Genomic DNA, 24957 nt, shown 5'->3' with positions numbered 1-24957 from the left:
AAAGGTAGAAAGATGGTCATTTACAAACTGCATCATTATTAGGCAAGCTATTGCAGGAAATAAACTGAAGGGGAAACGCAGATTTTAGAAAATACCATCAATTGGATTTTTTTTTTTTTTTGTAAATAAAGGGAAATTGAGATTGTCGGTAATAGGCCTGGAAATCCCATGGACACAGGAGCCTGGTGGGCCAGTCCATGGGGTCCCAAAGAGTCAGACACGACTGAGCATAGTGTGTATAGGTTAATTCCAAACTCCTAATTTATCTCCCCCTCCCCTCAGCTGCTTTTTCAATGCTAGGGATACACGATCAAAAGTGGGGAACTTGCTCAGGTTTGAGGCTTTGTGTAGCCAAACCACAGTCACCAGCAAGAACACAGGAGCCCCAAGGCCACCATCTCCTGAGTCACAAATGCCCTCATGCACTCACAGAACCTGTGACACTGTTACCGCCATGGCTACAGGGTCTTTATTTTCCACGTTTGCACTCGGCTGGCCGTGTGCTAAGTAATTTAAGGAAAGTTGACCATGCAGCACATTTAAAATTCTGGTGCCACGAGGGCTAGGTTCGGTTTCTTCAAGGTGAACAGGTGGCTGGGCCAGATTTTTTCCTCAGTAAAATGGATTTATTAGAAAAGCAAGACAAAGCTAAATGTGATGACTTAAGCTGCATCCCAAGCATCACAGGAAGGGAAAATAAGTGTAAGACTTCTAGTTAACTAGATAAAAAGGAAGTCATCTTAAATTCTTTCCAAAATAAGCTCCATGTGTGTCTGAGAGAGCATTGCTCAGTTGTGTCCAACTCCTTGTGACCTAATGGACTGTAGCCCGCCAGGGATTTTCCAGCAAGAGTTCCAGAATTGGTTGCCACTTACTCCTCGAGGGGATCTTCCCAAACCAGGAACCGAACCCGGGTCTCTCACACTGCGGGCAGAGTTCACTGTCTGAGCCACCAGGGAAGCGCAAATAATCCCCACAGGAATTGTTAAGATTGGAAAAAGGTTATTTAGACAGTAAGTTAAGGTTATTAGACAGTAAAATAAAAATATTAAAAAATATATTTTTGAAGAAAAATTTAAAGGAAAAAAATGTTTAAGTATTTCTTTCAAGAGAAAGAGCAATAAAAAAAAAACAGATGTTGGCTACCTTTGGAAAGAGAAAGAGGAAGATAGGAGAAGGTTGACTTTTACTTTACGACATACAATTTTCAGTACTGTTTGGATTGTTAGAATATTTGCATGTGTCTCCTACTGTTTAATATTAATGACTTGTTTGAGCATTGAGGTTATAGGCCATTTTACTTTCATTTTTATACTTCTTCTGCATTCCTAAAAAACAAATATAATTTGAAGAGTTAAACACAGAAAAATCCTGACAAATTTTTAAAAACTTTAAAGCAGGCACTGATTCAATGTAAAACATCAAAGAGAAGGTGATTATCAAATGATTTTGTCTTTCAAAATATTTATTTCAGGTAGAAACTAGGAAGACAATCACAAGTAAAATAGTTCTGTAAAAAACTCTGACAAATACACTCATCTGGTCATCAAAAAATAAAACCCTGAAAATAATATTACACTAAGTACTTCGATTGAAAACAGTGTTTTGTTATTTAAGTAAAAAGCCCAAAGCAGTCTCCAACGAAGAGCTAGTAAGCTCTTCTGTTCATACACACAGCCCTTAGACAAGAATCATAGACATTTTTATCCAGAATGGTCTTCCATCCCCAAATTCTGATCTTTTATTTTTGTTACTCTTATGGAAATTATTCAATGTGTTTACGTGCTTTTCATAACCTTCTTTCCGGAATGCCTAAACAACCACATCAACCTTGAACAATAAATCATTTTTATAAAAGTTGTTGTTGTTCAGTCGCTCGGTCATGTCTGACTCTTTGCATGACCCTGGACTGTAGCCCCCTAGGCTTCCCTGTCCTTTGCTATCTCCCAGAGTTTGCCCAAACTCACGTCCATTGAGTCAGTGATACCATCCAACCATCTCATCCTCTGTTGTCCCCTTCTCCTCCTGCCCTCAATCTTTTCCCAGCATCAGGGTCTTTCCTATTGAGTCAGTTCTTTGCATCAGGTGGCCAAAGTACTGGAGTTTCAGCTTCAGCATCAGTCCTTCCAGTGAATATTCAAGACTGATCTCCTTTAGGATGGACTGGTTGCATCTCCTTGCAGTCCAAGGGACTCCCAAAAGTCTTCTCCAGCACCAGAGTTCAAAAGCATCAGTTCTTCGGCTCTCAATTTTCTTCACAGTCTAATTCTCACATCTGTACATGACTACCAGAGAAACCATAGCTTTGACTGCTGGGACCTTTGTTTAAAACATGGATGTAGCCAAATGAGGGGGTCTCAGGTTAAGTGAGAGGCAAGGGTGGGGTACTAATCGATATGGAATGATCTGTCATTTAATCGGCACAGTGACACTGCTGGGTATGCTTTGAAGGCGGGCCCTACCGGGTAACAGCCTGCGTTAATGCAAACATCTGGGATCTAGAATCCTCTCTCGAAGCTACGAATGGGACACAAAGAATCACTCAGATGAGGATGAGTAAAAGCCAGGTCCTGGGGGCCGGTGGGGTGCTGCCCAAAGACAGCCGAGTCCTTGTACGCCCAGTGGACACGTGAAGAGTCCTGGAGAGGCTGTCCCGCAGGGCTGTCCCCGGGGCACGTGCGAGGCGGGCTGGTGCAGGAGAGACAGACTTACACGCTTGAGAGGCAAGCAGCAGCCTCGGGGGAGTCAGGGTCGGGGGGTGGACCCCTCCCATCGAGGCCCCCGGGCTGCCACACCGGGTTTGCCGACCGGTCTCTGGCCTTCCCCTCTGAGCCGTCTGCCACCTCCTCGCGCTGCAGGGCGGAGAGCTGGGTGTCTTCCTCCAGCTCCTCCTCTGACTCAGACTCGTCGTTGTAGAAGTGGATGGTGGCTTGCACGGGGAAACTGGCCAGCACCTTCTCCCCGGAGCTCTGCAGATACTCTTGACGCTTAGAAATGGGCAAGTAGAGTCTGAGATGAAAGAAACAAGTACACCGTTAGTCAGCCTGAAGACAGTCTTCAACGGCATCGAGAGGCGCCTTTTCTTTAGAAGCAGCTAATGCCCAATCTTCCTCTCTCATTTTGCCTTCAGTGTGCACGGTGGGTTTTTTTTATTATTATTATTATTCTGTGCACAGAACACAAAACTGAGCAGGTGGGGGCACCTTGTGATGAACCCCGTTCTAGGTCAGAAATGAGCTACCAAGAGCTCCCTGGGAGAGCCAGTGGTTAAGGCTGCGCTTCCACTGCAGGGGGGCGCTGATTGGATCCCTGGTAGGGGAACTAAGATCTCACATGCTGCAGGACCCTGAACAAACAAAAATCCCAAAACCTGCTCTTTTCAGGCTTCTCCAGTAGCTCGGACAGTAAAGAATATGCCTGCAATGTGAGAGGCCTGGGTTCGATCCCTGAGTTGGGAAGATCCCCTGGAGAAGGGAAGGGCAACCCACTCCAGTATTCCTCCCTGGGAAATCTCATGGAGAGAGAAGCCTGGCGGGCTAAAGTCCAGGGGGTCACAGAGAGTCAGACATGACTGAGCTTTTCTCCAGAATCCCCAGGCGAATCACCCCACATTAGTATTTTTAAAGCTTCCTCAGTGATTCTGGGGCTTCCCTGATAGTTCAGTTGGTAAAGAATCTGCCTGGCTCAGCTGGTAGAGAATCTGCCTGCAATGCGGGAGACCTGGGTTCCATCCTTGGGTTGGGAAGATGCCCCTGGAGAAGGGAGAGGCTATCCACTCCAGTATTCTGGCCTGGAGAATTCCATGGACTGTATAGTCCATGGGATCACAAAGAGTCGGACACGACTGAGCGACCTGCACGGCACTTGCAGTGGTTCTATGAGAATTGAAGACCATGGGTGGAACACTAGGAGAACGTCCTTTATCCCCAAATCACTCTTTGATCAGTCTGCGGGGCTCAGAATTTTATCTCCAGCAGATAGTATCTTTGGGTTTTATTAAAGCCTCTAGTCTTCCAGACTAACCAGGGTAACAATACTCTGCCGAGAGGTAATAGCACAGGGTAGGTTTATTTTGATGAAGGAAATGACAGCTGGAGAGAGAGGGGCTGAGAGAAATAGAGAGAGGCACACAGAGGAAAAGACACGCTGAGAACGAACCACTTGCCTAAAATGAAACGTAAAAGGATTAGAGCAGTGAGGGTCCTGATCACTGTCAGCAGAACCACTGAGATGGCAGAGGTTCCAACCACAGTACAGCATCCATCCAGCCCCTCATTTGCTCCACACCCACAGTCAGGAGGTCTATTTTGCACTAGGCAATATATTAACTTATATGCTGGGAGAAAATAGAAAGGAACCTAAATATCTAAGTGAATAAGCAGATATATACATATACAAGTCACATGCAATTAAATGCATGGCAAAATGTATAATGAGAGATATAAACAAAAAGTATCAACACAGGGGATTTTCCTAGCTAAGATCCCCAGCTCCCAAAGCAGGGGGACCCGGGTCGATCCCTGGGCAGGTGACTAAATCCCACAAGCTGCAACTAAAGATTCCACATGCTGCAACTAAGATCCAGCACAGCCGATAAATAAATAATTTTTTAAAGTATAGATATAAAAAAAAAAGAGGCCAATTTCAACTTGCACCTGAAACACTGAATAAATAAATGAATAAATTCCAGATATCCAACGGAATATTCTTGAAGTTCCTTAGGGTAATCATAACCAAATAATGTTGGTAAATACACTGAATTTTTTGCAATTTTTGAAAATGTATACACTTGAAGACACTAAAGTGTGCTGAAGCTTATAGTAAAAGGAATGATATATTTCTATGGTGAAGTTAGATATTACCTGACAGGATGCTGAAACCCAAAGGCCCCCTTCGATCCAAAGGTTTCTTGATCACCCCCAGGCTCAAGCTGCAAGGACAGACACATACAAACACAGACACAGTCAAGAATCCTTTGAAAGTAGCATCCCGAAGCCTTTAAAAATAAAATATAAGTAGCCTGCACTTGGGCCTTCCCAGGTGGTGCAGTGGTAAAGAACCTGCCTGCCAACTCATGAGATGCAAGAGATGAGGTTTTGATCTCTGGCTCAGGAAGATCCCCGGTGTAGGAAACGGCAACCCACTCCAGTATGATTGCCTGGGAAATCCCACCGAGCCTAGTGGGAACTCCCGTGGGAGCCTAGTCCACAGGGTTGCAGAGAGTCAGACACGACTGAGCACACACGTGTGCACAGCCTGCACTTGTTAGGATCAGTTCCAATTTTAGAGACAATTTAAACAATAGAATATCGATGAGCTCCCCTTCCTTTGACAGTTGTCACAATGTCCCAGCACTGTAAGGGGTCCCAAGACGGAAAGATGAGTTGGACACAGGCCCCCATTTCACACATTTTAAAATCTAATGGGGAAAGACACACATGGAGGTAAATAACCACACTATAAAAGCATCAAGCAGAAAGATGCTAACTATTCTAAGCAAGGAGGGGGATCAGGAAAGGATTCATGGGGAGCCTGGCAGAGACATCAACAGCACTTGGGTATTCAGTTCTGGGCCCATCCATGGTGGAGCAGAGCATCCGATTCCAAGGGCCAGGAAAATAGACAGCATAGGTAGGGAAAGGTAGAGCCCAGTGTGAAATGAATGAGAAACTGCACTAGCACAAGGGCTCAACAGGATGTTGAACCCAGATACCGAACACCTTGAAAACACATGACTGAGTCTAGGTTTCATTCTGCAGACAGAATTCAAGACCATTAATGATTTCTAAGTTAGGTGTTCAACAATGAGCTCTGTATTTTAAGGATCATGGTGGCTGCTGGAAGTAGCGAATAGCATAGATTGGTGAGGTAAGGGCTTGGAGGTTTCTGGCAAGAGGTGACAGAGATTTGAACTCAAGTAACACAAACCAGGGGGCTTTCCAGGTGGTATTAGTGGTAAAGAACCCACCTGTCAATGCATGAGACATAAGAGTTATGGGCTTGATCCCTGCGTGGGCAAGATCCCCTGGAGGAAGGCACGACAACCCACTCCAGTATTCTTGCCTGGAGAATCCCTCGAACAGAGGACCCTGGTGGACTCCAGTCCACAGGATCATACACAGTCAAGACACAAATGAAGCAACTTAGCATGCATGCAACACCAACCGGAAGGGAAGAGGAAGACAGGTTCCCAAGGACATGCATAGCATTTGAAAGGTAGGACACCGCTCGCTGCAGGCTCTGAACAGCCAAAGCAATCTTAAGAAAGGATGACAAGCTCGAGACATCACGTTTCTTGGTTTCAAACTATTAGTATATTACAAAGCTATAGTGAGCAAAGCAGTAGTTGATCAAAATCAAAAACAGTAATCAAAACAGTATCAAACAGCTATTGGCTTAAATACAGACACATAGATCAACGGGACAGATTAGAGAGCCCAGAAATAAATTCATGCATATATCATCAATTAATTCATAACAAGGGGCCCAAAAATATATAATGGGTAAAGGACAGTCTTTTCAATAAACGGTGTTGAGAAAACTGAATAACCACGTGCAAACTGGGCCCTTATCTTACACCACACAGAACACATAACTCAGACTGAGTTAAAAACTTAAACGTGGTTATTCCCTGGGTAGGTTAGGACTCCATGCTTTCGCGGCCACGGGCTCAGGTTAAATCCCTGGTCGAGTAACAAAGATCCCTTCAAACCACGCAGCTAAAACAAAACAAACAAAAACCAGGAAACAAAACAAAAATCTTAACAGGAAGACCCGAAATCATAAGCCTCCTTGACATTTTATCAGCCTTATTTTAATAACCTGCTATGTTGAGCTAAGGGAAATAATGAGGGTCTTTGGAACAAACCTGTTCCATATTGAAGTTCACTCTTTGAGCGGGAGCGGGGGGCGGGGGGGGGGTGGTGCGGGGCGGGGGGTGGTGCGGGGAGGGGTGGTTCCAGGAAGTCACGTCTGCGCTAAGCTCTTTTGTAATTATTGCTGTTGTTCAGTGGGTCAGTAATGTCCAAGCCGTGAAAGGGAAATCAAATCGGGGAGGGTGACCCCCGCTGCTCAGGGGTTTGAGACTTTCCCTTGACTTTAGATTGTATTCTAATTTTGGTCTGCTGACCTGCAGTTCAGGTCACTAGACAGTAGCCCCCTCCACCCCGACCCCTACCGTCCCGGGCCAATGACATTTCTCAAGAAATACAAACAGGGCTTCCAGTGGTTAAGAATACGCTTTGCAAGACAGGGGGCATCGTTCAGTCCCTGGTCCGGGAGTATCCCATATGCTGCAGAACAGCTAAGCCCTTATGCCAAAACTACCCTGCTCTAGAGCCTACGAACTGCATGCCACTAACCGAGCCCACGTGCCTACGACTGGGCTCTGCCACGAAAGGAGTCACCGCAGTGAGAAGGCCCGTGCACCACAGCAAAGAGCAGTCCCCGCTACCCTCAACTAGAGAAAGGCTGCGCAAAGCAACGAAGACCCAGAGCAGCCAATAAATAAATAAATAAAAAGGCAGTTTTAAAAAAAGAAACATTCAGCATAGCTCAGGAGCCGAACAATTCTTTGTCGGGAGGGGGCGCTGCTGAGCAGGAAGCCGGCCCTCGCCTCTCCTGGTTGCGCTCACCTGGCCGGGGCTCCGGGAACCCACAGCGGTACGGGGGTCGTTCGCCACTGACCTCTCTGTCCGGCCAATCGGACCCTGCAAAGAGCTGGCCAGTGGGGAGCCGGGCAGCTGAGCGCTACAGCTCGCGCGAACACCCACTCTCCACCCCACCCAACTCTCCCGCAAAAAAATCCATGGACACTTCTTCCATTGTGCCTTGCGGATGACCCATAGAAAGCTGTTATAGCTTAACATTTTTCTGCAAGTAATCATTTCTTCTCACCAATGGCCTTCTCATCATAATAGAAAACAGGACTACCTTACACTAGGAAAGTGTGCTGTATTTTTTATTTTTGCGAACAACTGGTAGACTACACATACTTTTCATTTAAAAGAAAACTGGATAATTTTTCTTCCAAGCACTTTTTAAAATCTTATGCTTATGAACTTAAGTTTGGATGCAAGAGAAGGAATTACTTCCCATTATCTAGTTACTGCAGGTAAGAATAATATAAGAAAAAATTATATTCCTCATTCATTTAATATAGATTTGATTTGCTGCACTCTTTAAATAGTAACTGAATTAAAACTCCCCTTATTCAGACTAATTTAATAAAGGAGTCTAAATATCAAAATGCCAGAGAAGTCTGAATCTGAGTTTCTCATCAGACTAGAAATAACTGTGCACTCTGCCATAAGTGTTACCTAATGGTCCTTCCTAGCCTGATTACCTCTGGCACTTTAAAAGTCATTAATTTATACTTAAAAATATAACAAAGGACAGGTGAATTCTATGAAGGCAAGTCATTACTCCGGTAAGTATAAAGCACTTCAGTTACTAATGCAGGAGACGAAAGAATAGTGGTGGCGATTAATCTTGCCCTCCAAAGCCCTCAGCTGGAGTGTGTTTGCTCAGAAAGCATGACTTAGCAGTGCTTGCAGACAGGGCCCAGAGTTTCAGAAAGAGTCAGATGGCAGGTGGAGACTTTTCACTGCACCTTCTGGGCCCTCCAGATAGAGCTCTGCCCATATTTGCACTATGGCACCAGCCTAGTGCTAATCTTTTGAGCCTATGCTCATCTTTTCTCTAATTTGAGGGGAACCAAGGCCTTCTCTCCCCCCACCTGCTGTGTTACCAGGGGGAAGAAAAAACGCAACGGGGAAGAAACCTTTTATGATGTCCTTGAAACAGTTCTACCATCGTGGCTTTGCTTTTCAAGAAACAGAAGCAAGCCAGAGCCAATCTGTGTCTGAGTCAGATCTCATCAACACCTGAGCGGCCAGGGGCCCACTCCCAGACCCAAGCCAATTCTGTGTTAGATGACCGAGGGAGGGACTGGCTGAGGAGGCCTTTCCTGGTCCCTTCATTGTAGAGATGGTGCCGCTTCCTGGCCGAACCGGTTGGTATCTACAAGGCCCACACACTAACCTTACCTCACTTCCAGTTCTGGTGGGCTCAGCTTCCTGAGGGGTCAAGGTCCAAGGTCTCCAGGGAGTTTGGCTGGAAGGACAGGGACCAAGAGTGAACCACAGCATTTTCTGCTTTTAAAGTTGGATCATAAGAGTTATCACTCTAATCATTTCTAACGTCTGCCTAAACATCACTGGACACACCAGAATGTTCTTTCAAGTTCTCAGTCTGTGTGTTAAGCCTGTGCTATTTGTGTGTGCGTGTGTGTGTGTGTGTCTGTGTTTCTCCCGCCACATTTCCAGTTCTCTGCCTTCACCGGGCTTTGAGAACTCCCAAATCTGAGACACATTAGTTGAGAAATTGCTCTCACAGCCTGGCTGGATTCTTCAGTTCATTCTCCCCACTGTAGCTGGCTACTTGGTCGCTCATTCATTTCAACCTCATTTCCCTGACTACTGAAAGATCAGGACTCCAGAGACCAGTCTGCAGAGTTTTACCAGGCAAAAAAAGCGGGACTGAGTTTCTCCTCTCTGACCGTCTGGCCACCCAGCCCCTTCCCCACCTCGATTTTAACTTGACTACCTTAAAAGGGGCTGGTAACCCCCACCCCCACCCCCCGCACCGCCGGGACAGTGAACGCTGAACCCCAAGCACGGGACAAACAAAGAACATCACCAAGGATGTGACGGTCAAGAGGTAAGAATAATTTGGGCCCCCGCGGGGCTCGCTCAGCGGCCAGCCCGGTGGGTTCCAGACCTAGAAACGGAAGCTTTGGTCCACTGCCGGCCACCTCTGGGGCCTCCCCACTTGGGAACGGAGCTCAGGAGCCGAGAAGATTCTGCGTCCCTGTCTCACGCCTAGGAACTTGCGGGGCGTCGCCGTCGGGCTCCAGGGTTCCGCCTGGTCACCCCGCGATCAGCGCGGCCGGAGCATCCTGCCCGCTTTGCCCGCACCCACGCGCCGCGGGGACGCCCTCACCTCTCGGGCCGGCGCGGCGCCGGTGGTCCCCGGGCACCGTCCCCGACGCAATGACAGACGCGTCCCCGCGCCTCCGGGGCTCCGGCCGCCGCCTCGGGTCTCATGGTGCCCTCGGAAGACGCGGCGCCCGCGGTCGGCCGCGCCTTTAACCGCTCCGGCGAGGGCGCTCCCCCACCCGCGCGCTCGGCGCCAGGTTTAAAAACGGGGGCGGGGCGGGGAGGGGACACGGAGACCCGGGAGAGGGTGGGGTGCGCACGGAGAAACTCCGGGAGGGGACGAGCGAAGGTCCTGGGAGGCTAGGGGACCAGGCCAAGGAGCGGACTCGGGACGCCCGGGGGGCAAGGGCGTGGGGGCGGGGGACAAAGGAAACCCCGGCAAGGTCGCCAGGGGCAGGGGCGAGGAAGCTGGGGAGGGGACGGCGGGAAGTGACCCGGGACACCAGAAGAGGGGGGCACGTGGTGGGCACCGGGGGCGGGGGGCTTCGCCCAGTGGTCTCCCCCTCCCGGTCCTGGAAACGCGGGATCCCTGGCTTCTCGCCCTTCTGGCGTCTCCGCGGCCCTCGGGTTTTGGTTCCTGCCCCAGTATCTTGGTCTCCAGATTGGTGGAAAAAAACCCCTAACGTCCGCGGCTGTTAAAGCGGCCGCGGGGTTCGTGGCTGGGTCTGGGGGAGCGGTTACGGAAGCCTGTGGACCCGCCCTGCCTTCGGGCCTGGACCGCGGGCGCCGGGGACGCACCGACTAGGATGCGGAAACTGGCGATGGGGCTGCAGCTTCGCTTCCAGGCGGCGGAAGGCGGCCGACAGACCCCTCGCACCCTTCTCGCCGATGGGGGCCTTGGGACGGGAGGTGGCTTTTTCTGGGAGTGGGTGCTATTTACCAGCGGAGCCACAAGGGAAGCCTAATGGAAATCCGTCCTCAATATTCATTGAAAGGAGACTGATGCTGAAGCTGAAACTCCAATACTTTGGCCACCGGATGCGAAGAGCTGACTCATTTGAAAAGACCCTGATGCTAGGAGAGATTGAAGGCTGAAGGAGAGGGAGACTACAGAGGATGAGATGTTGGATGGCATCATGGACTCAATGGACATGAGTTTGGGTAAACTCTGGGAGTGGTGATGGACAGGGAGGCCTGGCGTGCTGCAGTCCATGGGGTCGCAAAGAGTCGGACACGACTGAGCGACTGAACTGAACGGAACTGCGTGCGATTTTCCTCGGGATAGCCCCAGGCCCGGCACAGAAAGCGCCTCGAGGAGCCGGGAAGGTGCGCGAGCCCTGGAAACACCTGGCCGGGCTGCAGGGCTCCCGCGGGGCGTGGCTGTCGCGGTCCCCAGCGCTGGGGCAGGAGTGCTGTTTCAAGAGCAGGGCCCCGCGGAAGAACCTGAAGGCGGCCAGCCTGGACTCAGGCCCCTCGCTTACAGACGCCCCATCCCCGCCGCCTCTGAGAACGCCAGCCTCCATTCTGTGGCTTACAGTGAAAGTGAAAAAAGCGAAAGTTAGTCGCTTAAACCTGTCCGACTCTTTGCGATCCCATGGACTCTAGCCCACCAGACTCCTCTATCCATGGAATTCTCCAGGCAAGAATACTGGAGTGGGTTTCCTTTTCCTTCTCCAGGGGATGTTCCTGACCCAGGGATGGAACCCAGGTCTCCTTCATTGAAGTCAGATTCTTGACCATTTGAGCCACCAGGGAAGCCCCCTGACTTACAGTAATGGTGTTTTTTTTTTTTTTTTTAAATCAAAGAGCTTCAGAGATTAAAATGTTTCTGAAGCGGAGCAGGGTTGTATGGTCCTTGCCTCCTCACCATGTCCTCTGCCTGCGTTTTGCCTGTGGAAGACTTTAGTCAAAGAATAAGTTTAATCAAAGAAGTGAGAAAATGCTGAAACCAAGGAAAACAGAGACCAAATGATAATAATGTAGTCATTAAGCACAGTCAAGGACCTTTAGTTCTTTCTCAAGGACTATAGATAATATTCTGAGCCGTATCCTGTGAGCTGTCATATATATACTGAAACACCGGGTGGAGAAGTTAACTCCATGATGACCAGCCGGTACCCAGGAGACGAGTTGCCACGATTCTGATCACAAAGAAATGGGAACAAATGGACCCTGGAAGTGAAGAGTAACTGAACCTAAAACAAGATGATGACCAAACCACTGAAGACCAATTTGAAGATGACACACATACCTTTCAGTAACATTTGCAAATACCTTTCAGTAACATTTGCACATGTTCTTTTCTCAAGAGCAACCGGTTATGACAATAATGAAACCTAATTAAAGAAGGGGGCAGACAACCTACCAACACAGAAAGATTTCATAGAGGGAAGATACAAATGACAGAGTAGATGTGGCCACTGAGTACTGACATTACTACGAATTTTAAACTTTTTAAATGTTTTCTAAATTTTCCATCATGAGACTATATTACTTCTGTGTATGTGGTAAATAAAATATGTTGTTGTTTAGTCGTTAAGTCAGGTCCAACGCTTTGTGACCCCTTGGACTGCAGCTCACCAGGCTTCCCTGTCCTTCACTATCTCCCAGAGTTTGCTCAAATTTATGACCATTGAGTCAGTGATGCCATCCAACCACCTCATCCTCTGTTATCCCCTTCTCTAGCCTTCAATCTTTCCCAGCATCAGGGTCTTTTCTAATGAGTTGGATCTTTGAATCAGATGGTTAAGTTATTGGACCTTCAGCTTCAGGATCAGTCCTTCCAATGAATATTCAGGACTGACTTCCTTTAGGATTGACTGGTTTGATCTCCCTGTAGTCCAAGGAACTCTCAAGAGTCCTCTCCAACACCACAGTTCAAAAGCATCAATTCTTTGGTGCTCAGCCTTCTTTATGATCCAGCTCTCATATCCATACATGACTACTGGAAAAACCATAGCTTTGAATCTAAGCTAAACTATACGTAACATAAAATTTACCAGTTTAAGCATTTTCAAATATAATTCGGTGGCACTAGATAGACACACACTGCTGTGCAGCCATCACCAGCCTCCATCCCCAGAATGTTTTCACTGTTGTGAACAGAAACTCTGTACTCATAAAACACTAACTTCCCATTCCTCCTTCCTCCCAGCTGTGGTAACCACCATTCTTTCTCCATGGATGTGATTATTCCCAGCTTGTATAATGGGAACTGTTTGTCCTTTAGTGGAACACGTATTAATTTTATCAGTTATACATTTAATCTTCACCCCAACCCTGCAAACAGGCATGATTCCCATTTTACAGATTAAGAAACTAAAGTTGAGAGAGATTAGATAAGTTGAGAGAAATTAGATTAGACGGTGTAAAGTCACCGTCTGATAAGAGACTAGCCAAATGCCAAAAAAATTAATTTAAAGGGCAAAAGGCAGTACCTGCACACACTAGATACTCAGTTTTGTTTTGTTTTTTTAATTGGATTATAGTTGATTTACAATGTTGTGTTAGTTTCAAATGTACAGCAATGTGATTTAGTTATACATCTAATATACATTATTTTTCAGATTCTTTTCCCTCCCACATTATTACAAAATATTGACTATATTTCCCTGTGCTATACAGTAGGTCTTTGTTGCTTATCTACTGTATATATAGTAGTGTGTATCTGTTCATCTCAAACTCTGAATTTATCCTCACCCCTACTAAGTTTTGTCTCTTTTGTTTTGTTTTTCTTTCTGCCCAGCACCTGCAAGAGCACAGTGGCCAAGGCTGGAACAATTTGAACAACCAAATAAAGCAGTATTAGGTTATAAGCCAAAATATACAATAAATAACATCTGTTTGTATTGATATCAATAAATATTGAATGAATGAATACATGGGCACTAATAGGCAAGCATAATTTTATTTTATATATTTATTTATTTTGGGGTGTTCTGGCTGTTTGTTGCTGTGAGGCCTTTTCTCTAGCTGTGGTCTGTGGGGTTCTCATTTTGGGGGCTTCTCATTTCGGTAACTTCTCTCGTTGTGGAGCCAGGGCTCTAGGGGTGGGTGCAGAGGCTTTGGTAGTTGCAGTGCGTGGGCTCAGCAGTTGGGATTCCTGGGCTCCAGAGCTCAGGCTCGATAGTGGTGGTCACGGGCTTGGTTGCTCTGTGGCATGTGAGCTCTTGTTGGGCCAGAGATGAACCTATGTCCTCTGCACTGGCAAGCGGCTTCTTACCACTGAGCCACCAGGGAAGCCCTAGGCTCGTATTCTTTTCACAAGAGTTCCAAGAAGTTTATTTAGACTAGAGAAAGCCATAATTCGAAAAGATGCACGCACCCCAATGTTCATTGCAGGTGTATTTGTAATAGCCAAGACATGGAAGCAACCTGAATGTCCACTGACAGACACATGGATAAAAGAGAAGTGGTACACATACACAATGGACCATTACTCGGCTATCAAAAAGAACAAAAGAACGCCATTTGCAGCGGCGCGGATGGACCTAGAGATGATCATACTAAATGAAGTAAGCCAAAGATAGATATCATACGCTATCACTCATAATTGGAATCTAAAACAAATGATACAAATAAAGTTATATACAAAACAGAAATAGAACCACAGACACAGAAAACAAACGGATGGTTACCAAGGGAAAGGGGAGGGGAGAGAGAAATTAGGAGGCTGGGATTAACATAAACACATTACTGTATATAAAATAAATAACCAGCGAGGGCTTATTGTACAGCACAGGAAACTATAAAAAGTATATAAATGAAAAAGAATATATCTATGTAAAACTGAATCACTTTGCTGTGACTCTTTTGCGACCCCAAGGTCTCCTGTGTCCACTGGATTTTCCAGGCAAGAGTACTGGGGTGGTTGCCATTTCCTTCTCCAGGGGATCTTCCTGACCCAACCCAGGGATCAAAACTGAGTCTCCTGTGTCTCCTGCTTTGCACGTGGGTTCTTTCCTGCTTGAGCCACTGGGGAAACCCCTAAATCAACTACACTTCATTTTAAAAATTAAACAAAAAAAAACGTCTATGCAGATACTCAGCCCTCAATGAGATGGAGTGTATACAGACCATACAAACCATAGTTTGAAAATTATGCATGCTTTTGATGAAAATAATGTAACGAAAAGTAAATTGATTGGAAATACAGAAAAAAAGTTTTAATTTTTTTACTTTTTTCAGGTAAAGGAATTAAAATACTGGGAAAGAAATACAGTGCTGGTGAGATAATTGGGAATTTAAAGGGCTTTTGTGTTACTAAGTATATTATACTATCTCTTGAACTTTTATTGGATCCAAGAAAGATCTTTATGAGTGAGGAAGCATTTGATGAAAGATATAGAAATCTTAGACATAATTAGGCCCAAGGTTTGTAAACTGGGAAAATTTGTGTAAATTCAAGTATGCAAATTCCTGCCTGAGAGGTAGTGTGGGAACTAAATAAAATTGAGATTCTGTTTCTTTGTTCTGCTCTCTTCAATTAGAATTTCTTTTTCGAATGCTGACTTTCAGCTGTTCCTTGAAAACAAAGGGTAAAGATGTTAACCCTCAGGGTTTCCGGCTTGCCTAGGAGGAGGATACCAAAAGTCAAAACATCTAAGAGGGCAGAATATTTTTACATAAACAGTGTTGAAGACAAGTAGGGAAGTGACCATTTCCTTTCCTTCTGTTTAGGCAGAATCTATTTCCTGTTACCCACTCCACAGAGTGCTCTGTTCCTCTGAAATGCGATTTCGGAATTACAAGATGCTGTTAGTGCTGTTGATGAAGTTTTCTGAAAGATTTTTTGGGGACAAAAAATATACATATTTGTATCTTCAGGAACAATTTGTTTCATGGGAAACAAATGTGTGTGTATATATATATATATATATATATAACAATAATTAATTTTTATTTTTTGAAATCATGGCAAGACTAACTAAATTATACCCTTTTTTTTTTTTAAATTTTGGCTGCTCCCATGGGATCTTACTTCCCCAGCCAGGGATCGAACCAATACACCTGCACTGGGAGTGTGGAGTCTTAACAACTGAGCTGCCGGGGAAGTCCCTAAAAATTACCATCTTAACCATTTTTAAGTATACACTTCAGTGGTATTAAATACATTCACATTTTTATGCACCCATCACCATCATCCAACTCCAGAACTTCTTCATCATTCCAAACAAACTCTGCACCCATTAAATAATAACTCCATTTCTCCCTTTCTGTTCTAAGAGTTGACAATTCTATGTACTTCATGTGAGTGGGTCATGTATTTGTCCTTTAGTGACTGTCTTATTTCACTTAGCATAATACCCTGTTATAGTAGTCATTCAGTTGTGTCTGACTCTTTGCAACCCCATGGACTGTAGCCTGCCAGGTTCCTCTGTCCGTGGGATTCTCCAGGAATGAATACTGGAGTGGGTGGCCATTTCCCCCTCCAGGGGATCTTCCCAACCCAGGGATTGAACCCCGGTCTCCCACAATGCAGGCAGATTCTTTACCATCTGAGCCACGAGACAGCAAGGGCTTCCCTGATGGTCCAGTGGTTGAGATTTCACCTTCCAGTGCCAGGGATTAGTGGGTGGGGTGCCAGGGTGTGGGTTCCATCCCTAGTGAGGGAGCTAGGATCCCACAGTAACTCAAGGCCAGAAAACCAAAACAGAAAAGAGAAGCAAAGACTTCCCTGGTGGAGCAGTGAAGAATCTGTCTGCCAATGCAGGGGACACAGGTTCAATCCCCGGTCCAGGAAGATTCCACATGCCACGGAACAACTAAGCAGGGGCACCGCAAGTACTGTGCCCATGCGCCCCAACTACTGAAGTCGGAGCACCTGGGCCTGTACTCTACAATAAGAGAAGCCGCTGCAGTGAGAAGCCCATGCTCTGAAACAGAGTGGCTCCCATTCGCCCCAACTGGAGAAAGCCCTCAGAAAGCCATGACCCAGCGAAGTGGAAGTCTCTCAGTCATGTCCAACTCTTTGCGGCTCCATGGACTATCCATGGAATTCTCCAGTCCAGAATCCTGGAGTGGGTAGCCTTTCCCTTCTCCAGGGGGTCTTCCCAACCCAGGGATCAAACCCAGGTCTCCCCCATTGCAGGCAGATTCTTTATCAGCTGAGCCACCAGGGAAGCCCAAGAATACTGCAGTAAGTAGCCTATACCTTCACCAGCAGATCTTCCTGACCCAGGAATTGAACCGGGGTCTCCTGCATTGCAGGTGGATTCTTTACTAACAGCTATGAGGGAAGCCTAATGAAGACCCAGGGCAGCCAAAATAAATAAATAAACTTTACAAAAAAACAAACAAACAACAGAAGCAATATTGTAACACAGTCAACAACGATATCAAAAATGCTCCAACCAAAAAAAGAAAAAAATCTTAAAAAAATAACACAAGAGACCCCATATAGAGTCACTTCTGCTAAGCCGCGTGTTGCCAAACTAAGACAATTAGAGTCTGGCCTCCTCCAGAAATGAAATCTTTTAAACCAGTCAATCAGGAGTCACCTGCTCAGCGCTAGTGAGGTCACCTGCCTCACAGATCTGCCATCCCCTGAAGGAAGGGGACCTGCCACAAGCAGTCTGCTTGGTGCCCCATTAACTTCCTTGTTCCTGCTCCCTTCTGCCTGTAAAAGCCTTTCATTGTGTACAGCTCCTCTGAGCTCTTTTTTAATCTGCTAGGTTGGATGCTGATTCATAAATCCCTGAATAAAATCAAGAAGATCTTTCAAGTGTACTCAAATTTTGTTTCTTTAACAGTCTTCCAGGTTCATGCTACGTTGTAGCAAGTGTCAGAATATCCTTCCTTTTCAAAGCCATGTAATATTCCATTGAATATTAATCTTTTACCCATTCATCTGTCAGTGAACGCTTGGGTTGCTTCTGTCTTTCGGCTACTGTGAATGCTACTGCTATGAACAGCATTCACAAGTCCCCGCTTTTAATTATTTCAGGTATATACTCAGAAGTGAGATTGCTAGATGAAATATATTTGGTTTGAATTCTTATTTTAAGCCTGGAGTTTGCTTTCTTTTTTGAAATTTATTTTTATTGTTATTTTTTAATTTGTGGCTGAACCTTATGTGGGATCTTAGTCCCCTGCTGCTGCTGCTGCTGCTAAGTCGCTTCAGTCGTGTCCGACTCTGTGCGACCCCATAGATGGCAGGCCACCAGGGTTCAAACTCGTGCCCCTGTATTGGAAACTCAGAAACTTACCACTGGACCACAGGGAAATCCTTGAGTTTGCTTTTGAAAAACAAAAATTACCATGAAATTTGTGTTCAAGGTGGGAATGGGGGAAACATTTAGTAACCAAGCTTCCCTCCCTGACTGTGGACATCCGTGGCTCAAGCGCGTGATAACTGATGTCTGGACACTGGAACCATCCCCAGATACTCCCTGCATTAAATCCAGACCAGATCAATGGCCACAAGACACTGATTGGCCTCCCCCCACACCCTTTACCTCTCAGATCTCATCTACTGCTCAATCTGCCATCCCTCCCTCTAAAGCCCCTGGCCTCTGGACTATTCGTAAGACCAGGAACATCCCAGACACACTCACCTCCTGTGTGAACCTGCCTCTTATCTTCTTCAAGACTTTACTCAAGTGTCCCCTGAGGGTGATGCTTTCTCTGGACATGTGTTTAAATCATCTCTCTCTTTCTTTCTCACACACACACACTCTTCAGCATTGTCTATCCTCTTTCTTTACCTGCTTTATTTTTGTCCATAGTAAGTGCCACATTTAGTATACTATTATTAGCTTCTTTTTAAAAAATCCTATAGTGCTTTAAGATTTTCAAAAGTTTCACACACATGATTTCATGTAATCCCATAATAACCCTTTTATTCCCCCTCTGCACCATTTTTCCCCATCCTGTTCCCTTCCCCCCGCTGGTAACTACTATTTTTATACATACATATATATATATATATATGTATACATATTCACACACACACACACATATATATACGTGTGTGTGTGTGTGTGAATCTACTTCTTTTTTGTTTTATTCACTAGTTTGTTGTATTTTTTTTAAGATTCCACATATAACTGGTATCACACAGTATCTGTCCTCCATCTGACTTATTTCACTTAGCATCAGTCAGTTCAGTTCAGTCACTCAGTCGTGTCCAATTCTTAGCGACCCCATGAATTGCAGCACACCAGGCCTCCCTGTCCATCACCAACTCCTGGAGTTCACCCAAACTCATGTCCATCGAGTCAGTGATGCCATCCAGCCATCTCATCCTCTGTCGTCCCCTTCTCCTCCTGCCCCCAAGCCCTCCCAGCATCAGGGTCTTTTCCAAAGAGTCAACTCTTCGCATGAGGTGGCCAAAGTACTGGAGTTTCAGCCTCAGTATCAGTCCTTCCAGTGAACACCCAGGACTGGTCTCCTTTAGGATGGACTGGTTGGATCTCCTTGCAGTCCAAAGGGACTCACAAGAGTCTTCTCCATAATGCCCTCCAATTCCATTCACATTGTTGCAAATGGCAACTTTTCATTTTTCGCGGCTGAGTAATCTTCCACCCGTGGCTTCCCAGGCAGCTCAATGGTAAAAAATCTGCCTGCAGTGCAGAAGTCATAAGTTCGATCCTTGGGTCAGGTAGATCTCCTGGAGAAGGAAATGGCTCCTCATTCCAGTATTCTTGCTGGGAAAATCCCATGGACAGAGGAGCCTGGTGGACTACAGTCTGTGGGGTGGCAATGAGTCAGACACAACTTAGGGAGCATGCACACACACCACTTTATCCATTCATCTATTCATGGACACTTAGCTTGTTTCCATACCTTGGCAATTATAAATTATGCAGCTGTGAACACTGGGGTGTATGGATCCTCTAGAATACATATTATATTTTTACATTAATATACTATTTTTAAAATCTTTTATTTATTATCTGCCTCTCCCAGTAGGATGTCAGCTCCATGAAGGCCAGAATTCTGTCTATCTGTGTTCACTACTATATCCTGGTGTTTACAACAACAATATAGAAGGTGCTGGAGAGTGTGTGGCTTCTGCAGGAAATGAAGGAAAAACTTAGCAATGGTCTAATTTACTTATCTATGCTGACCTAACATTCAAAGCGAGAGAATACGGAAAGCAATGTTTTAGCCACATGTGGCAGGTGATAAAAAATAGGATCTCACTTCAGGCTGTCCCTAAAGAAAACAGGATGGTATTCCACTTAAAGAGGATCAAAAGTAGCACCAAAAGATATGTCCAAGTTCTTACCCCAGCATCTGTGAATGTGGCCTTACTTAGAACAGGGTCTTTGCAGACGTAATTAGATTTACAGTGAACACTAAATCCAGCAACGGGTTTCCTTGTAAGAGAAAGGCAGAGGGAGACCTGAAGCAGAGACACGGGGAGAAGATGTGGAGACAGAGGCAGATTCTGGAATAGCACATCGAGGCAAGGAATGCCCAGGACTGTGCAGCCACCCCAATCCAGGAGAGCCTCCAGGATGAACAGACCTGCAGATACCCTGATTTCAGCCGTCTCACCACCCGGGCTGTGAGAGGATAAACTTCTGTTATTTTAGGCCACGCAGTTGATGTTAATTTGTTATGGCAGCCCCAGGAAACGAATGCATCCTCGATGGAGCCTATTTTTTTGGAAGTTGGGGGCTCACCCCATGGCTTGCAGGATCTTAGTTCTCTGATCAAGTGCCCCCCGCAGAGGAAGCACTGAGTCCTAACCATTCAACCACCAGGGAAGTCCCAAATACGTCCTCCAGAGTTGTATCTAAGGTTCACTTATTTTTTTTAAAAAGACTTATTCATTCGTTTATTTATTTTGAGCTGCGCTGGGTCGTCGTTGCTGCTTGGGATGTTCTCTAGGTGCAGCGAGCTGGGGCTGCTCTTTCTAGTTGCGGTGCTCGGGCTCCTTTCTCACTTCAGTGGCTTCTCTGCTGGCAGAGCACGGGCTCTAGGCACACAGGCTTCAGCAGCTGAGGCTCCTGAGCTCTGTCTAGAGCGGAGGCTCGCTAGTTGCCGTGAAATTTAGTAAAAAAAAAAAATACAAGTTTAAATATTTTCCTCAAGGTCACCCAGAAAATCAGGAGTTAGACATGAACTCACAAGGGCTCTCTCTAGAGTTTAGCACATTAAAAAACCCAACCAAGTCAATAGATTTAATTAGCTTAATTACACGTTTCACTAAGTATGCTGTGCCTTGTCTGGAAGCTAGAAGGGTGGGACTCCATAGAATTGTACAAAATGGAGGGTTTTTATTAGAAGAAAGGTGGGACAAGGGAGCTATGAGCAAAAGAAAAGAAAGGATTATTTTCAGTTGAGGACGTTTTGGGGGGAAAACAGAAAGGCAAGTGTTTATTTTTTTTGGTGGCACTTCATGGCAACTTAGTTCCATGACCCAGGAGCGAACTGGTGTCCCGTGAGTCTTAACTTCTGTATCACCAGGGAAGTGTCTAGGCAACGGTTTTATCATGCCGATCCCAGCTTCTGCCTCAGGGGGAGCAAGGCGAGCCCGCAAGTCTGATGAACTCATTGGTGCTGACCAGAAAATTCCAAACTGGTTGGCTAGGATCACATTTCCGAGGAAAGTCAAAACTACAATTAGGCCAGGTATGAAAGCTGGGTTTGGTATCGTGGGCTTTTAGCACCAGCAACATCATTTTGGGTCCGTGGTTTTCTTTTTAAAGAGGCTTAGCAAGCATGCCACACGGAAGATAGGCACCGCTCTCCACCGCACCCCACCCCGTCACCTGTTGGATCTGATCTGAGAGTCCAGGGGCAGCCACAGTTTGTCCTGTATGAAGGGATAAATTGTGCTGGGTGCTGGTGGCAGCAAGACCCAGAGTTCATTCTGATTGTCCTCAAGTGACTCCATCCAGGCTCCCGGTCATGTTGAAATTCTGCTTCTACTCTAAGTTGAAATTCAGGCCTCCCTTGTTTCCTCTGACCCTCCGGGTTATTTGGTGCTGAAAGCTGAGAACACTGACCGGGGACTGAACCCGAGGTTACGGCAGGGAAAGTGCCGGATCCTGACCCCGGGCCATCAGCGAACTCCCCATAAAGGGTGAACGTTTCAATGGACGCAGACTTCAAAGGAGTTAAGACAGGAGCAAGGAGAGCATCAGGAGAAAAGAGAAGACAACCCTTGGAATCTATGGCCCCTGGAAATGCAGTGTTTTCCAAAACTTTAAAATAAAGATGAGTACATTTGCCCAGCTCACTGCCCATTCCCTGTGATGAAGAGTAGGAGGCATCTGTGAGATTGGGTGTCACCTTTTAAACTAAGAGTTTGCAACCTTCTCAGTGGTCTCCACTGGTCAGCTCACATAGGTGGGTCAGGCTCTTGGGTCAATTCCTCGGCACTCAGCCTTCTTTATGGTCCGACTCTCAAAAGCTGGGAGCACTATGAGCGGCAGCTCTATCATCATTGTCGTTCAGTCACTCTGTCGTGTCTGACTCTTTGAGACCCTATGGACCGCAGCAACATCCACTGGATCATCGAAAAAGGACGAGAGTTCCAGAAAAACATCTACTTTATTGACTATGCCAAAACCTTTGACTGTTGTGGATCACAACAAACTATGGAAAATTCTTAAGGACTTGGAAATACCCGAACACCTGATCTGTCTCCTGAGAAATCTGTATGCAGGTCAAGAAGCAACAGTTAAAACTGGACATGGAGCAACAGATTGGTTCCAAATTGGGAAAAGAGTACGTCAAGGTTGTATATTGTCACCCTGCTTATTTAACTTATGTGCAGAGAACATCATGTGAAATGCAGGACTGGAGGAAGCACAAGCTGGAATCAAGATTGCCAGAGGAAATATCAATAACCTCAGATATGCAGATGACACCATCCTTATGGCAGAAAGTGAAGAGGAACTAAAGAGGCTGTTGATGAAAGTGAAAGAGGAGAGTGAAAAAGTTGGCTTAAAGCTCAATATTCAGAAAACTAAGATCATGGCATCCAGTCCCATCACTTAATGGCAAATAGATGGGAAAACAGTGTAAACAGTGGCAGACTTTATTTTTTGGGGGCTCCAAAATCACTGCAGATGGTGACTGCAGCCATGAAATTAAAGATGCTTGTTCCTTGGAAGAAAAGCTATCATCAACCTAGACAGTATATTAAAAAGCGGCGATCTTACTTTGCCAACAAAGGTCCATCTAGTCAAGGCTATGGTCTTTCCAGTAGTCATGTATGGATGTGAGAGTTGGACCATAAAGAAAGCTGAGTGCAGAAGAACTGATGCTTTTGAACTGTGGTGTTGGAGAAGACTCTTGAGAGTCCCTGGGACTGCAAGTAGATCCAACCAGCCTATCCTAAAGGAAATCAGTCCTGAATATTCACTGGAAAGACTGATGCTGAAGCTGATACTTTGGCCACCTGATGTGAAGAACTGACTCTTTTGAAAAGCCCCTGATGCTGGGAAAGATTGAAGGCAGGAAGAGAAGGGGACGACAGAGGATGAGGTGGTCGGATGGCATCACCGATTCGATAGACTTGAGTTTAAGAAAGCTCCAGGAGTTGGTGATGGACAGGGAAGCCTGCCGTGCTGCAGTCCATGGGGTTGTGAAGAGTTGGACATGACTGAGTGATTGAACTGAACTGGACTGCAGCACGCCCAGTCCAGGGGAAGAGCCCCTGGAGAAAGAAATGGCATCTCACTCAAGTATTCTGGCCTGGAGAATCCCATGGACAGAGGTGTCTAGCAGGCTACAGTCCATGAGGTCACAAGAGTTGGACATGACTTAGACTAAACCACCACTACATACATCATTAGTTCCTACTTCAAATTAGGCAGGACCCTAATTTGTGCGACCCTATGTGTGGATCACAATAAACTGTGGAAAATTCTTAAAGAAATGGGAATACCAGACCACCTGACCTGCCTCTTGAGAAACCTATACGCAGGTCAGGGAGCAACAGTTAGAACTGGACATGGAACAACAGACTGGTTCCAAATAGGAAAAGGAGTGCGTCAAGGCTGCATATTGTCACCCTGCTTATTTTACTTCTATGCAGAGTAGATCATGAGAAACGCTGGGCTGGAAGAAGCACAGGCTGGCATCAAGATTGCCGGGAGAAATATCAATCACCTCAGATACGCAGATGACACCACCCTTATGGCAGAAAGTGAAGAGGAGCTAAAAAGCATCTTGACGAAGGTGAAAGAGGAGAGTGAAAAAGTTGGCTTAAAGCTCAACATTCAGAAAACGAAGATCATGGCATCTGGTCCCATCACTTCATGGGAAATAGATGGGGAAACAGTGGAAACAGTGTCAGACTTTATTTTTGGGGGGCTCCAAAATCACTGCAGATGTTGACTGCAGCCATGAAATTAAAAGACGCTTACTCCTTGGAAGAAAAGTTATGACCAACCTAGATAGTGTTAGGTAGGTAGAATAGGGAAAAGGAGTCCAAAATGGCGGTGGCTAAAAGACAAGGAAGGGAAAAGCCCTCGAAAATAGAACAAAAGAAGGTCCGAGGACCAGAGTGAAGACTTCAGGTAGAACAAACAGCACTCCCGGCTAAGCCCGATTTGCAGAGGGCAGGCCCAGGGGGAGGGAAACATATAAAAGGAGGCGCCAAAGCGCCTTCTCTCTCTCTCTCTCTCTCTCCCCCTCTCCCATGCCGTCTTCCACTCTCTTCCTTTCAAATCTTTGGGTTGGCATGCCCTCACGCTTCGAGGATGGATTCCCCTGCTATCTTCTAAATAAAATAGAGCTGTAACACTGATTTGCCTAAGAGCTATAACACGGTTTGTCCAAGACCCGAGAACTGTGACGTGCCAAGGGCTTTAATGTCCGTTGCTCCAAATCTTTGTTGTGACGAGACAAAGAATCGAGACACATACACTCGTGTGCCAATAGCATGTTGAAAAGCAGAGACATTACTTTGCCAAAAAAGGTCCGTCTAGTCAAGGCTATGGTTTTTCCTGTGGTCATGTATGGATGTGAGAGTTGGACTGTGAAGAAAGCTGAGCCCCAAAGAAGTGATGCTTTTGAACTGTGGTGTTCCAGAAGACTCTTGAGAGTCCCTTGG

General features: G+C 46.0%; 1 protein-coding gene across 1 annotated transcript; it reads right to left on the bottom strand.

Moving 5' to 3' along the window:
• Positions 1-2708: 2708 nt before the first annotated feature.
• RIPPLY3 (ripply transcriptional repressor 3) lies at positions 2709-10106 on the bottom strand. The gene is made up of 4 exons (XM_052649721.1): positions 10003-10106; positions 9048-9114; positions 4863-4930; positions 2709-3009 (listed from the first exon to the last, which is right to left on the bottom strand). Exons 1-4 carry the CDS (start codon positions 10104-10106, stop codon positions 2709-2711), a joined length of 540 nt encoding a protein of 179 aa, XP_052505681.1.
• Positions 10107-24957: the final 14851 nt, after the last annotated feature.

Source organism: Budorcas taxicolor, chromosome 1, assembly GCF_023091745.1.
Source record: "Budorcas taxicolor isolate Tak-1 chromosome 1, Takin1.1, whole genome shotgun sequence".
NCBI lineage: Eukaryota > Metazoa > Chordata > Mammalia > Artiodactyla > Bovidae > Budorcas > Budorcas taxicolor.
The sequence above is the reverse complement of the archived record's forward strand: the minus strand, read 5'-3'. Positions and strand labels throughout refer to the sequence as shown.

What these genes read in the sequence shown, in the direction of transcription:
- RIPPLY3 (XM_052649721.1), bottom strand. Translation starts at nt 10,106, where the DNA reads ATGAGACCCGAGGCGGCGGCCGGAGCCCCGGAGGCGCGGGGACGCGTC. An exon ending in CCACCAGAACTGGAAGTGAG is followed by an intron (nt 4,931 to 9,047) that starts GTAAGGTTAGTG and finishes CTGTCCTTGCAG; the next exon opens with CTTGAGCCTGGGGGTGATCA. An exon ending in GGGTTTCAGCATCCTGTCAG is followed by an intron (nt 3,010 to 4,862) that starts GTAATATCTAAC and finishes CTTTCATCTCAG; the next exon opens with ACTCTACTTGCCCATTTCTA.